This window comes from Anser anser (assembly GCF_964211835.1).
Source record: "Anser anser genome assembly, chromosome: 2".
Taxonomy (NCBI): Eukaryota; Metazoa; Chordata; class Aves; order Anseriformes; family Anatidae; genus Anser; species Anser anser.
The window spans coordinates 24,608,930-24,621,800 of record NC_139721.1 but is presented as its reverse complement, the minus strand read 5'-3'; the positions used below and the strand labels follow the sequence as shown (position 1 = coordinate 24,621,800).

The window sequence follows — 12,871 nt, the reverse complement described above, 5'->3', positions numbered from 1 at the left end:
AATTATAATATCTCTGAGTGATGTGTCCTACAAGTATGCCAACTTCAGCTTCATCTCAATCCCATACAAAGGCATGTCGTGTTAGGTGAGTGGTTCTTAGAAGTCTCAGAAATGCAGGGCTGGGAAAGTTGATGAGGCCGTGGAGTCTGACCTCTCTGTGGAGACAAGTTTAATACATCCTGCTCATCCCTGGTAGATCTTTGTCTCGCTTCTTAAGAAGCTCCTGTGAAGGTGATCTCTACATGGCTGGTTCCAGGACTGCATCAATGTGTTGTACGTGAAAAGACTACACGTTAGCTGATTAGTTTTGGACCTTCCACTTAAAGACTAGTTCAAAAAACAGTAATGATTTTGTTGCAATATCAATAGGTTGGAACAGCACCTAGCACAGTAATTTCTTCCTTTTAAAATCAGAAATGATGAATCAGGTAATAGCCTTAGCGTCCAAATCTGTTTCACCCTGCCTTTGAGTATACTTCTCATCCCTTTTAAGAAGAGCAATAGTAAGTGCTTCCAGGAATAATATATTTTCTTTTGTCTGTAGGTGTTTATGAGTTGACACACAACAATAAGACGATATCGTTGAAGACGATAAATGCAGTCCAGCAAATGACTTTGTACCCAGAATTGATTGCCAGTGTGTTGTACCAAGCATCTGGTAGTGAAGTATGTGCGTTTCTCCTGCTTCCTGTGCTTTCAGTGTATGTGTGTGTGACTTGCCATGTTGTGTACAGTAAATACGTGCAATTTTTCTGGAGTGAATCGAGCTAAGCCTACCATCAGGTTCAGGTTCTCCTCAATTCCCAACAGTCTTTGGAATAGGATGGGGGGCGGGGGAGTTACATGCACTAAACCTTTCTGTCTGTTATTTCTTTACTTCTGCAAACCCCTTAGAAGTGCTGAGAGGATCTGTGCCATCCATTAAAAGCACAAAAGTTAGGTCCTTCAGAGTACTGACCAGTGCTGCCTCTGTCTATCCATTCAGTATAGGTAACAGGGAAATAGATTTTTGTAGGTGAACCTTTTGTCTCTTTCTGCTCCACTTGGGCTTTGTTCTGCTTATGCTGCATACTTGTGTCCTCCCTTTATGCTCTCTCATTTAACTTTTTTATTTTTATATGTTCTCCTCTGTGTTTGGAACCATTTTTACCACACCTTTACCTTTCCGAGTTCCTCTCTTACCTACTTTCTTTCAGTAGCCCAATGAACTTTATATCTCACTGCAGTATGGATTCTTTAAATCTGACCCGTGCAGAGTTCATGCTATAGCAAATACAAAAATCCTGGCACTAGCAAGCTGAGTCCTGAGTGTGCTGTCAGTAAACACGGCTTCATTCTCCCTGAGCCCAAAAGAAAAGCATGCTTGATACTCTCCTAGAATTGAGGCTGCCTCTTACCTGTTTGTAAAGCACCTAGCACACTGTTAGCAATATGCATATAGTAAGTAGCAATACTTTCCAGCTTCAGCTCAGTTGCCGCTATGTCTCTTCGTTTTTATTTGTAATTTCAGGAAGTTATTGAGCCAGTGTATTTCTACATTGGTATAGTTTTTGGACTGCAGGGAATTTATGTGACTGCATTGTTTGTAACCAGTTGGGTTATGAGTGGGACTTGGCTGGCAGGAATGCTGACTGTAGCATGGTTCATTATTAACAGGTAAGAAAAACATCTTTATACAATCTAGTTTGTCACTAAGGCGTTTAAAAATATGAGAGTGGGTTAAAATGCTTTCTATTAAACTTTGTGTTCTCATTGGGAGAGCGGGCTCTTGTGCTGAATACAAAGGGTTTCCCGGAGATGCACTGACTCTGACGATGCCTTGGGTAATGGAAATAGTCTCTTGTCATCCAAACCAGCCACGCTGTCAGTTGGCCTGAGCTCATGGCTGTGTGTGAATACATGGGTGCTTTCACACGAGTCCATTTTGCAAAAAAACATTCATCAGAAGGTTTTGGTTTTGTTCTGATGAAGAATACAAACAAATTTCTGAAGTTGCTGAAAAGAGAAGTATTGTCTGTGGCAAGCTCCAAACATTGTGACCATTGTTCTGTTGCTTAGAAGGAAATGACCAAGTGCATTTTTTCTATAAAGGATCCTTGATTATTATTAATTTTTTAATCTTCTTTTTGTAGAATTTTTTTGTGCAATGTGGAATCTTCTTAGATGATTCTGACCTCAACATTTTTTTCATTTTGTAACATTTCACTTGCATGAAAATGCCCCTTCCTTTTGTGAAACACCACAATAATAGGGAACTTCATGTAGGCAATGAGAACTTGTGTTCTCATTCCTGGTTTGTCACCAAATAGCTCTGGGGTTTTCTGTGAACTTGAGAGTACTTATTTGCCCTGAAAAATGTTGAAATCCTTTTTAAAAAAAGAAAAAAAAGGGCACAAAAAGCTATGGAAGAGCAAAGTGTTAGAGATGTGCTTTTAAAGTTGAGCTGTTGGGAAGCGTCTCTTAGGAGTGTGAAGTCATCATGACCAAATCTGTGATTAATGGCTAAAAATACTGCTCATCAAGCTGATGTGAGCAGTGGAAAGCAGGAAAAATAGTGAATAAATCTGTATTTTTTTCAGCAGCAGAGAAGATGAAACACTGTTAACAAATTGAAAGGTCTGGTAGTTAAAAAGAAGCTCCCAGAACTCCTCTGTGAGGCGCTTCAGAGGTAAAAATGAAAGGTGACGCTTTCAAGTACCTAAACGATAAAGGAGCTTGAGGCTCCTTTTTAAAAGCGCAGTAGACACAAAGAAGACTGTGTACCTCTGAAACTGATGGCTTTGATCACATTTGAAAGCACGACTTGTGCTTCTAAGTCGCTTTAGCACTTTTTAAAACTTTCTCCTCCAGTTCCAATTGTGCAGGTACTGTCAAGTCATTCCACGAGAAGACCCTGCTGCTGTTCTGTCCCATGCTTCCCACCCGTCTTTAATCCCTCGTTTTGCTGGGGAGAATTTTCCCCGTAGGCCAAGTATTTGCTGGTGCTGCTGCTGCACTGCTTTGGATTCGGAGTATGTTGTGCTCTATTGCCTAAGCTGCTTTTTAACATAGGAGAACAGAAAAGGCTCTTCTCTCTCAGCTGATGCTCATGGTAACATGAAAAGCTGCTGTTCCAGCAGTGGTCCCCAGCCTTTGGGTTTGTAAATGCCACCTGATATGGAGGTGTGCTGAATAAGTGAGTCAAGATTGGACCTTCCATGCTGATATTAAACTCGTGACCTGCATCAACAGCAAAATTGTGCCCATGTTGCTTTGAACCTGATACAGGAATAGCTTGCTTGCGAGGCCACGCTGGTAACTGGAAGTGACATTTAGGCTTTCCTTGATATTTTTGTTCCGTAAATCTTTAATAATTTTGTTTGTCTGTACTTTATTCTAGGACAGATACAACAAGAATTGATTACTCCATACCATCAAGGGAAAATTGGGCTTTGCCATATTTTGCATGTCAAGTAGCAGCTCTCACAGGCTATTTAAAAAAAAACCTAAATTGTTCTGCAGAGGTAAAACTAAATTAATTTCTTAATAAAGAGTTGGTGGTGGAACTGTGCTCTAGAGTAGTTACCTCTTTGTCGCTACTGCCCTGCTAGGGAGGAAACTGTAGATGTTTTGTTTGTCCTTCTCAAAGCCGCCACTTGGATTTTCTCCTAGGCACGTGTGGTTTTTGCTAAGCGAGTCGTGCCCTGCCCTGTTATGCCCCCGTGAGGGTTTAGAGAGAACAGTGTGGGAATCCGCTGTGTGCTGTCTTTTTTAAGATAAACAGATGCCGAATGTTTCTCAACATGCAGCCTATTTCATTTCTTTTCCTGTTGCTTGGAGAAGATGGTGGTAACTTCCTCTCCCAGTCTGTCTGTCAAAGGTGTTTCTTTTGATTGGCTTTCGGTGTTTTTGAATGTTTCAGTAATGACTTTTTTCCATCTGAGGAGGTATTAAGTATGTCTGAATGCAGTATTTTATTTATCTCCTAAAATAGTGAATTTCTGTAATTCCTGTTTTAATGACCTCTCAGTTACTTAGTGACAGAGATGCGTAGGTATCAAATTAATGCTTTGTTGTTCTCGTTTTCTCTAGAAGTTTTGTTACCTTCTGGTGAGTGCTTCAACGTACACCTTCATGATGATGTGGGAGTACAGTCATTATCTCCTGTTTGTCCAGGCCGTGTCTCTTTTTCTGCTTGACAGCTTTGCTCTAGCACAGACAGAAAAGGTATTAAAACTCATCGACCTCCTGGTAGTTGGGGACTTAAATACAGCCTCAGAGTGCCTGCCATCCACACTGCTCAGGAGCTCCAAAGGGCATAGATCGAGTGGTGACTCGAGTGTCTGGCAGCCTGGGTCCAGCTAAAGTGCACGTCCTGTCCTTTGGAAGAATGAAATGGCTTTAAACTTGCTCTTCTTTGGCCTGCTGTGTTTCAAACAGCTTTCCTAACAAACGGGCAGAACCTAAAGAAAGCCCCAAGGCCTGAAAACATCTACGGAGAGATGAAAGTGATGAGATTCAGTCGTGCACCCTTTTTGGCTTAGCTGCCTCTTCTTTTCCTTTCCCTATTCACAGTAGGGTGGGGGGGTGACCAAAAAAATGCTCTTTTGGCTCTGTACAATTAAGGGGCATTTTCACCCCAGATGGCCCACCTTATACTGACTCAGTCAACAAATAATGCAAATGCAATAGGCCAACTGGTAACTGGTTTTTCAATGTGAGAAAATATTTGAATTTATTTCGCAAAATGGTTCTTAGAAATGTTGTAACAATAAGACATTTTTCCTTAGCCTTTTCCTATGGTTCCTGCTTCATACTTGCGTTCCTTCGAGTTTTCCTAGATGTGACGTCAGTTTCAAACTGCGTGCAGGAATAATTGGTCACCTCTTCTTTCAGTTGCTTTTATATGTTCTTCAGCAGAAGAAAATACTACTACTTGGGGCATTTTTACAGATTTCCCGTGAAGCAGTCTAGTTACTGAATCTGACCAGGGCCATTTTGATGTGAAATACTTTTCACAGCCAAATGGTACCCTGCTAGATTCCTAACCTTGAGGATAAAGATTTATCCATTAAATCCCCTAATTAACAGGAAAATGAAGTGAACTACCTCCTGCTCTAGAAAGCAAAATGTATATCCACTGTAATTTATTTTGTTTCTTCAACAGGTGCATGAAGTATACAAAATCTACTTGTTTTCTCTCCTCTTGGGGTACCTATTGCAGTTTGAAAATTCAGCCTTACTAGTGTCGCCGCTACTAAGTCTTGTAGCAGCTCTAATGCTCTCTAAATGCCTTCAGGTAACTAGACTCTCCTCCAACTCTGAATGTAGTTTTTATTATTTCAACGGAACTCCAAATGATACGACATTCTTAACATATTTTTGCAGATGAATATGAAGAAAGGTACATTTTTATCAAGATTGCTGAAAATTATGTACATTTATTTGGTACTCACAATAACGCTGACGCTAAACTTCTTATTAAAGGTAAGATTCATCTGTAAAAAGTGATTTTAATTGTCATAATCTAAATGAAAAGCTGCAGTTACCTTGGAAAAGTCTTTTGAAGTGTCGCTTATCTTATTGGTCTGAGAGTTCGTAACTTAATTTATTGTGAATAGAGATAATAGAGTAAATTTTATATCTATATATTTATTTTAAAACCTTTAACAACCCAAGCAGCTGTTTTTTGTTGGAGGCTTTAGTCTTTTGGGTTGAGATTAAAGCATAGTATGGAAATACTCTTTAAATCACACACTGGTTATTTCATAAATGTGTTTTTTGTTATAACTTGGATGGTTTCTACCAATCGGGTTAGATACTAAAACAGTATTCTTGTGCATGGAAAAGAGTTAGTAGGCTTAGGGTAGGTATTAACTGTCAATGGGATTTTAACCTGGTCTTAGGTCTTGGTTAGTAACTCCCTCTTACTGGCCCTAGCCTTTTATGTGATTTGCGCCTTTCCTTTACATCTCAAATTCATCCTGGTTGTATTAATTAAGTGTCATCTTAAAAATGAAGATCCTAGTAAATGCTAAAAAAGTCTGAGAGAATGCTCAAATCTGATTGTTTTCTTGTGTCATTCAGATTAGCTAGCCTTGCTGTATCTCCAGGAAAATAAAGCCTAACCCTGAAAAACATAACATAAATTACGTAGATGATACGTAGAACTTTTGGCTGCTCAAACAATTTATGTGAAGATTACAAATGCTCATAACTTTTGCTAGGCTGCAGTCCTATTGTTTAGTGGAGCTAAACACAATGTTCTTTGGCTTGCTTGGTGGTAAGTCCATGTCCATTTTTCATGATCTTTTTTGCCCCACTCGGTAGCCTTCTGGCAACTTGTTGGCAACTTCTCACTAGCCCTCCCATTGGGGTACATGAATGAAATGCAGGGTATGATATTTTCTAGGAAATCCTAAAGAGAGATTTATTTAAGTGAAGATTTACAATACTGTATCAGTACCTTAATTGGCACACTTAATCCAATGTGTGGGTTTTAACTAAATCTTGAACAACTGATTATTCCATGCCATTTTGTAATCTGCATGAAGTGACTATGTGAAAGCTGCTTCCTGCATTTAATAAGATTGTTCTCTGCTAAATTAATTTTCAGATGTTTGTTCCTCATAAGGAAAATGAGCATTTGCTGAAATTCCTTGAAGTAAAACTTGGCTTAAACACAACTAAGTAAGTTTTAATATTTTTTTTTTTACATCTTCTAAGATACCCAAACTTCTGAAACTTCTCTAAGAAGCACAAAATTTCAGTGCTTGTGTGGATTTTGTAGAGGAGTTAGCAAAACTTTATATTTGTCACTAGGTTTTAAAAAAATAATTTTAAAAGGTGCATATACAAAATTTACTTAGGATTTGGAGATTTCTGCTGTTCAATATTTCATCCCTTGGGAGTAAAATCCCATCGTATAGATATTTGCTTTCTTTGATGTTGAAAAGCGAAAACTTTTTGTACCCTGTCTAGTGTTTCTAATAAGATGTGAAAGCAGGGATTGTAGGGTAAAGGTAGCGGTCCTGACTGGAAAACCGTGAGGGGGGTCACGGACTATTGATAGTACCTCAAAACATGGTTGGTTGTTTTTTAGTCTTGTAAGAATAACACCACCACCACCAAAAAAAAAAAAAGCTATTTGTTTTAGAAGAAATTAAGACAAGGGACAACTTAAAAGTCAGAGGAAATCCTTGTGATCCTAAGAGAAACTGTTTGCATATGTAAAAGAGTTGAGTGTTGGTCTGCAAGAAGGTAACAACATGGCTACAGATATCCTGGAAATCTTCAAACGGAGTATTGGTAAGAACCAGAGATACCTCCTGGACCCAAGCCAGCATTTGCAGTTCTGTGCAGGAGTTAGTTCTCTCTCCTGTGAACTCCATCTGTCTCTTACAAAACTACTTCACAGCCTTTCAGGAGAAGATTTGGAAAATGACACCACAAAACTGAAACTGTTGGGGAATTTTTGGAAGAGAAGATATTCTGAGTTTGACCAAGATGCACTGTTATAAAACACATACATGCACGTTCGTAATTGTTTTGCAAGAAAAGACAAGAATGCTTCTGGTCAGGATTTTGGTTTATTCAGCTACCAGGTATTATGGATGTGTTTTGTTTTTGTTTTTTCCTGGGACTTAGTACATGCTACTTTCCAGGCTCTGCAACCGTGCATTGAAGTTGGTGATTGAGACAAACTGGGTGCAACTACCCCTGGAAAATCGCGTAACTAAATGTTGGAATTATGGTTTGCAGCACAAGAACTTCAAGATCTGTCTTTTAAGGCTAGTTTGGACGTGCTCAGTTGTTAATCCTGAAACTGGTTCTGTCTAACTGAAAGTGGTTCAGTCCTCTGGTCTTCACTTGGGAGTAAAAGAAAAGCAGGAGGAAAGCAAAAGAAAATAGAAGACAAGAATGCACTCACTGAATCACGTGCCACACCAAGTCCAGTTGAGAATACGCATTTATAGTGCTTCTTGGCATAGTATATAACGTTTCTGCTCATTAACTGAGAAAGAAGAATGATCGAGTGGGTTCAGCTAGAATTTCAGCATTAAGAATTAGAATTTCAGCATTAAGGATTCCATTCTTGGCAGTGCCTCAGGCTTACGTGTGCTCTCAGATGACCACTTTCCCTGTGGAATGAGGACAAGCATACCTTCTTGCATCAATATCTCTAAAATCTTAATCCACTGTGACAACAAAGTGCTTTGTGGTCCTCATAATGGAGCTATACAGGAGGCTGGGTTTTTGTGACAGAGAAGAGTTGTAGTCTGGCCTCTTAAGATCACAGGCTTTTTCTGGAAGATAAGCTTTTGATAGTTACTGTAAAGAGGACTTGTAAAACAGTTTAAAATTATAACATACTACTTTTCAAAAATGAATTTCAAATAGTTTCTTATGACATGAATAGATGAAAACATGCTTGGTTGTTTACTTTTTTTTTTTCCCTAACCTATGTGGTTTATTATTGTTTTTTAATGGGATGTTTTTGCCTTACTAGGAATTTTACAATGAATTGGCTCCTTTGTCAAGAATCTCTTCAGGCACCATCCCAAGACTTTTTTTTGCGGCTAACACAGTCATCACTGTTGCCTTTCTATATTTTAGTATTAATTATCTGCCTTTTTTCTGTAACTCAGGTCATTTTTAGGAGAATTTGGTAAGTAACTTATTTATATTGGAAATTTAGAAGTGAAAAATAAGAGGTTCATGGATTTATAAGTGAATGGTCAATCGTGTATCTGATTGAGGCCTCAGGACAGAGTTAGCCCATTGAGCATGCGAGGGCATGGGCAGCAGTGGAAGGGCTTCCACAGAAAATCTTGTAGTGAGGAGCTTCTTGAGCATCCCTTCAGTCAGGACAGGGAATTGTCTCTGGGTTTGTTTATTTGTTTTGTGTTTTTTTGTTTGTTTGTTTTCCAAAGGTGCGATTCCTGCAGAGATTTGGCTAATGGTTTTACAATATGTTTTTCTCTTAGCACTGTGAGAAAGAAATAACTGTTTTCCCCTTCCAACAACAAAGTCCCTGGATTGTTTCTAGAGGATTTGTTTCTCTGTTTTTTGTTTTTGTTTTATTTTTTCCAAGTTTACATATTGCAAAGAGTGAAATGGGTGGAGCTGAGAGGATTTCAGATTTCTAACACTTTCCTGGGTTTGTTTTTGTTTTGTTTTTTTCACATCTTGTTTCCTGTGATAAGGTTCATCAGTCTTAGCTGCTCAGAATGGAGCTGAAGTAAAACGGACTCAATTATTTTTAGTTTCACAGTGATTCACAGTTCCCTTGAGAGAAGGGTAGTGGAGCTGTCTGTGTGCAGGCTCAGAATGGCAAGACTGTAGATCGTAGATCCTAGCATAACTTATCTTGGAAGCTGGCTAGGAGATTACATCCCCCTGGTAGAAGATAAATGGTATAGCTGCTTAGGTGTTAGGGCAGATTCCTCACTTGTCTGCAGCAAAAATGAGTAGATTTTTTTTCAAGGAGTAAGACTTTCAATAGGTGAAGATTATACTGCTATAAATGAAAATATGTCAGGTTGGATGTGAAATAATCTGTTCAAAATGATAAACTACTGGTTTTTTGCTAATGGGTGTAGTATCTATTTACTGCTTCATGATGAGCAGTAACTTCAGTGTATCCAACAGATTTTTTAAAAGCTTAAAATAACCCTTCTCCCTCCTCAAAAAAAAAAGCTAATTAATTTGGAAACAGTTACTAATCTCAAATATTTTTTGCACTTTGTCGTGAGGATTTATTTACAACTTTGTGACTGAAATCACTTAATGGTAGAATAAAATGTCTTTCATGTGTCTCACTATCTTGTTTGTAGAAAAAACATTTGTTGTAAGATTTTGGTTGTCTTTTATTTGTAATTATATATTCATAATATAGTACTGTCACTGAAAGGTGTTTTTGTAATCTTACTTTGTGGTAGCATGGTATACGTAGTCATACAGATTCCATAATCTTCACCAGGTTAATGATGCAAAGAAATTTAGAATGTGTGTACAGCATGCTTTGCCTAAATGTTCGTGGAGTATGCATGCTCTTGAATTAGACTGTCTCTTGTTGCTGAAGTACCTTAAAATAGGATTGGCGGTCATAGGCAGTGATCCTGTTGTGTTAATTCACAGCCATTGCTTCAGAGACAAGGGACAGCAGGTACTGAGAGATCACTGACAAAGAATGAAAACCAAATAAGCAGTGCAATGATGGTGTATGATATGGCACAGAGTGATCTCAGTGTGCTGCTGACTTTATGGTCATAAAAATAGATTTATTGGCACCTTTGCTTGAGATAATGTCTGAATTAAGTGATGTCTCATTTTCTCCAACTGCAGTGGTGAACCACTGAAAGAGACAGTTAAACTTGAGGATGGTCGAATTGGAGAGAGGCCAGAAATAGTTTATCATGTAATTCACACAATTTTACTTGGTTCTCTAGCGATGTGTTTGGAAGGGTAAGTCTCGTTTTGATGTATCTCTTTTGAAAGCAACAGAGAATTCCTAACTGGACGTGATGCTCTATTTTAACCCCCTTTGAAATGTGTCTACAATTCAAAAGTCTTTTCAGAAATATTTTTGGCATACAGTGGTACTAGTTAGTAGGGGAGATCGCAAAGAGAATTTTGACTCTAACTTGCATAGAGGAGTGTGATAAATTGTGCTTGGTCTCTCTAATGTGTTTTCCAAGCTTTAATGCAGCCAAACTGTGAGAAATTGATCACAGCAAATGTGAAATGCTTTCCATGAAGTATTTAGGTGTAGAACTGTTCTGTAATTCTTTGAATATTGTATTCTAGTGAGATCTTGTGTAGTGTTTTGATGAATAGTATTTGTTCTTGATCTCTAAGAAGCAGAAGATTTCTCACCCATCACCTCAGGCTAGCCTGAGGTATACCTTTGCTTGACATGTTAAAGCAGTAGCAAAACAGTTTTCTAAGGTATTGTGAGTATTAGTTTTTAAAGCTACAGGACCTAGCATTTGGAAAACCGTATTTTTCCAGTCTTGGCTCTCATCTAAATGAATTGGAAGGTGGCAAACGTGTGTTTGTATCACACTCGTCATCCTAATACCTGAATATTCACAAATTATTAAAGTGAGCAGACTGTTGTATTGCCAAGTAGTTGTTTTGAATTGTCTGTCCTCAAGAGGCAAACAATGCCAGCAAATAGTAAATTGTTTAATAAACATTTTCCTTTCCTTTCTTCAGGAACTCCCTTATAGTACAGTGTCTGTACAACTTTGATGAATAGCTACTTTTTATCCTTGTTTGGCTGGAAAACTGCAACAGCCAAGTGACTTTACTAGTCTGTATGTTTTTCTTTCATCCTCCCCTGAACTCTGTGAAGGATTTTGTCATCTTTGACCTGGGATCTTGCTCCTGCATCTTGCAGCAGATAATCAGGTGCCTGCTCTTCTGCTAGAGATTTCCTTGGTTTACCTTCCAGTGCCATCAAGTTTGATCTCAGATTGCGTGTCAAACGGTCTGGATGTGCAAGCAAAAAAAAATCTGAATGCTTTTATAAATAGCCTGAATCTGCACAGTGGCATGTACAGAGTCGCAACTAAGTTCTTGCACTATTTTTCAGAATGAAATATCTGTGGACTCCATATGTTTGCATGCTTGCTGCATTTGGTGTGTGCTCTCCTGAACTTTGGATGACACTCTTCAAGTGGCTTCGCCTGAAAGCTGTGCACCCGATACTGCTGGTGAGTTGCTGTCATCAACGTCTTGGGAATTGCAACTAGCAGGCATATCACTTTTAAAACAGCATTTACTTAAAACCTAAAGAACTCCCCACTATAAGAACGTGTAGTTCTGTGAGCAGTGGATCTCACATACCTGCTTTTTCCTGTGCCTTTTATTTCTAGTAGCGTGTTTTCATGTGTTCTCTGGTACCTGGTGGTAAACTTGTGTTCACACTAGAGCCTTTTTCTCAGGAGGAGCAGAGCTGTTTTCATCTCTCTCTTTCACACATCTGTTTAATTTCTTTTAAAAATCTTTGAGACCTCAAGACCTCCTATATTTAGTTGAAATCGGCCAAGAAGGTCAAATGCTGTTTAGGAAGAGTGCAGGAGAAAAAGTACAGGCATGCAGGTAAGCATCGATGTAAGTCTTGTTTCACTAGGAAATGAGACTAAAATGTGGTGCTTAGGTTTATTTAATTGCTGAGAGTAAAACAGCTTCAGAAGAAATGGTAGCTGGAGTTAACTTAGTGTAGGATTTGTTCTTGTATGGCCATTTCAGAGAATGCTACAATTGAAGAAGAGCTTGTGCTGTAATGCAAACAATTCCCACACTTCCAATCCTAGCATTATTCTTAATATGCTGAGAGTTGCTTTGGGCAGCTTTTGTCAACTTTCTGCACTTCTTTTATTAATAAAATGAAGATAGTGTGTTACCCTACCTTTAATTTCAAGATGCTTATAGGAATAAATATTTAATACTTAAACAAAGATTCGTGTATGGCACTTGTGAAAGTGCCATTTACTGTTGAGTCATAAACATTGACGGTGTCCTTCCAGTCAAGGAGTAAGAATATATTCACATACATGTAAAACATGTTCCCTTATACTTTATACTTACATGCTGCCTGCTATATAGACTTGCTTTTTTCATAGAGTAGCTGTGTTAACAGCTTATTATCAAGAGGAATGCCTTGTGTACACTCCTTACCAAATATTTTCTGTACCATGTGAGCAATCTTCTCCTTTTGCAAAGGGTATATGATATGAGTTAGAGTGATGGTGTGATGAAAAATGGTTTTCTGTTTTTTTGTCTCACTATTGTTAATCTGAATGAAAGCATTAGTAAAATCAGAGTTTGAAATACTTCTTTCATATTTTTTTTCTTTTCTCGAATTATCTCGTTGTGTTTGTAT

At 38.4% G+C, this 12,871-nt stretch overlaps 1 protein-coding gene across 3 annotated transcripts in view; it reads left to right on the top strand.

Moving 5' to 3' along the window:
* The window catches only part of DPY19L4 (dpy-19 like 4), a 32,462-nt gene that overhangs the window by 6,174 nt on the left and 13,417 nt on the right, over positions 1-12,871 (top strand). For all 3 annotated transcript variants that reach the window (XM_083825228.1, XM_083825229.1, XM_083825230.1), the window contains exons 5-14: positions 545-666; positions 1,511-1,656; positions 3,380-3,503; positions 4,072-4,206; positions 5,147-5,278; positions 5,368-5,466; positions 6,596-6,669; positions 8,489-8,647; positions 10,327-10,446; positions 11,579-11,699. In XM_083825228.1, coding sequence (XP_083681354.1) covers positions 545-666; positions 1,511-1,656; positions 3,380-3,503; positions 4,072-4,206; positions 5,147-5,278; positions 5,368-5,466; positions 6,596-6,669; positions 8,489-8,647; positions 10,327-10,446; positions 11,579-11,699 — 1,232 coding nt within the window. The remainder of the gene's footprint in view (positions 1-544; positions 667-1,510; positions 1,657-3,379; positions 3,504-4,071; positions 4,207-5,146; positions 5,279-5,367; positions 5,467-6,595; positions 6,670-8,488; positions 8,648-10,326; positions 10,447-11,578; positions 11,700-12,871) is intronic.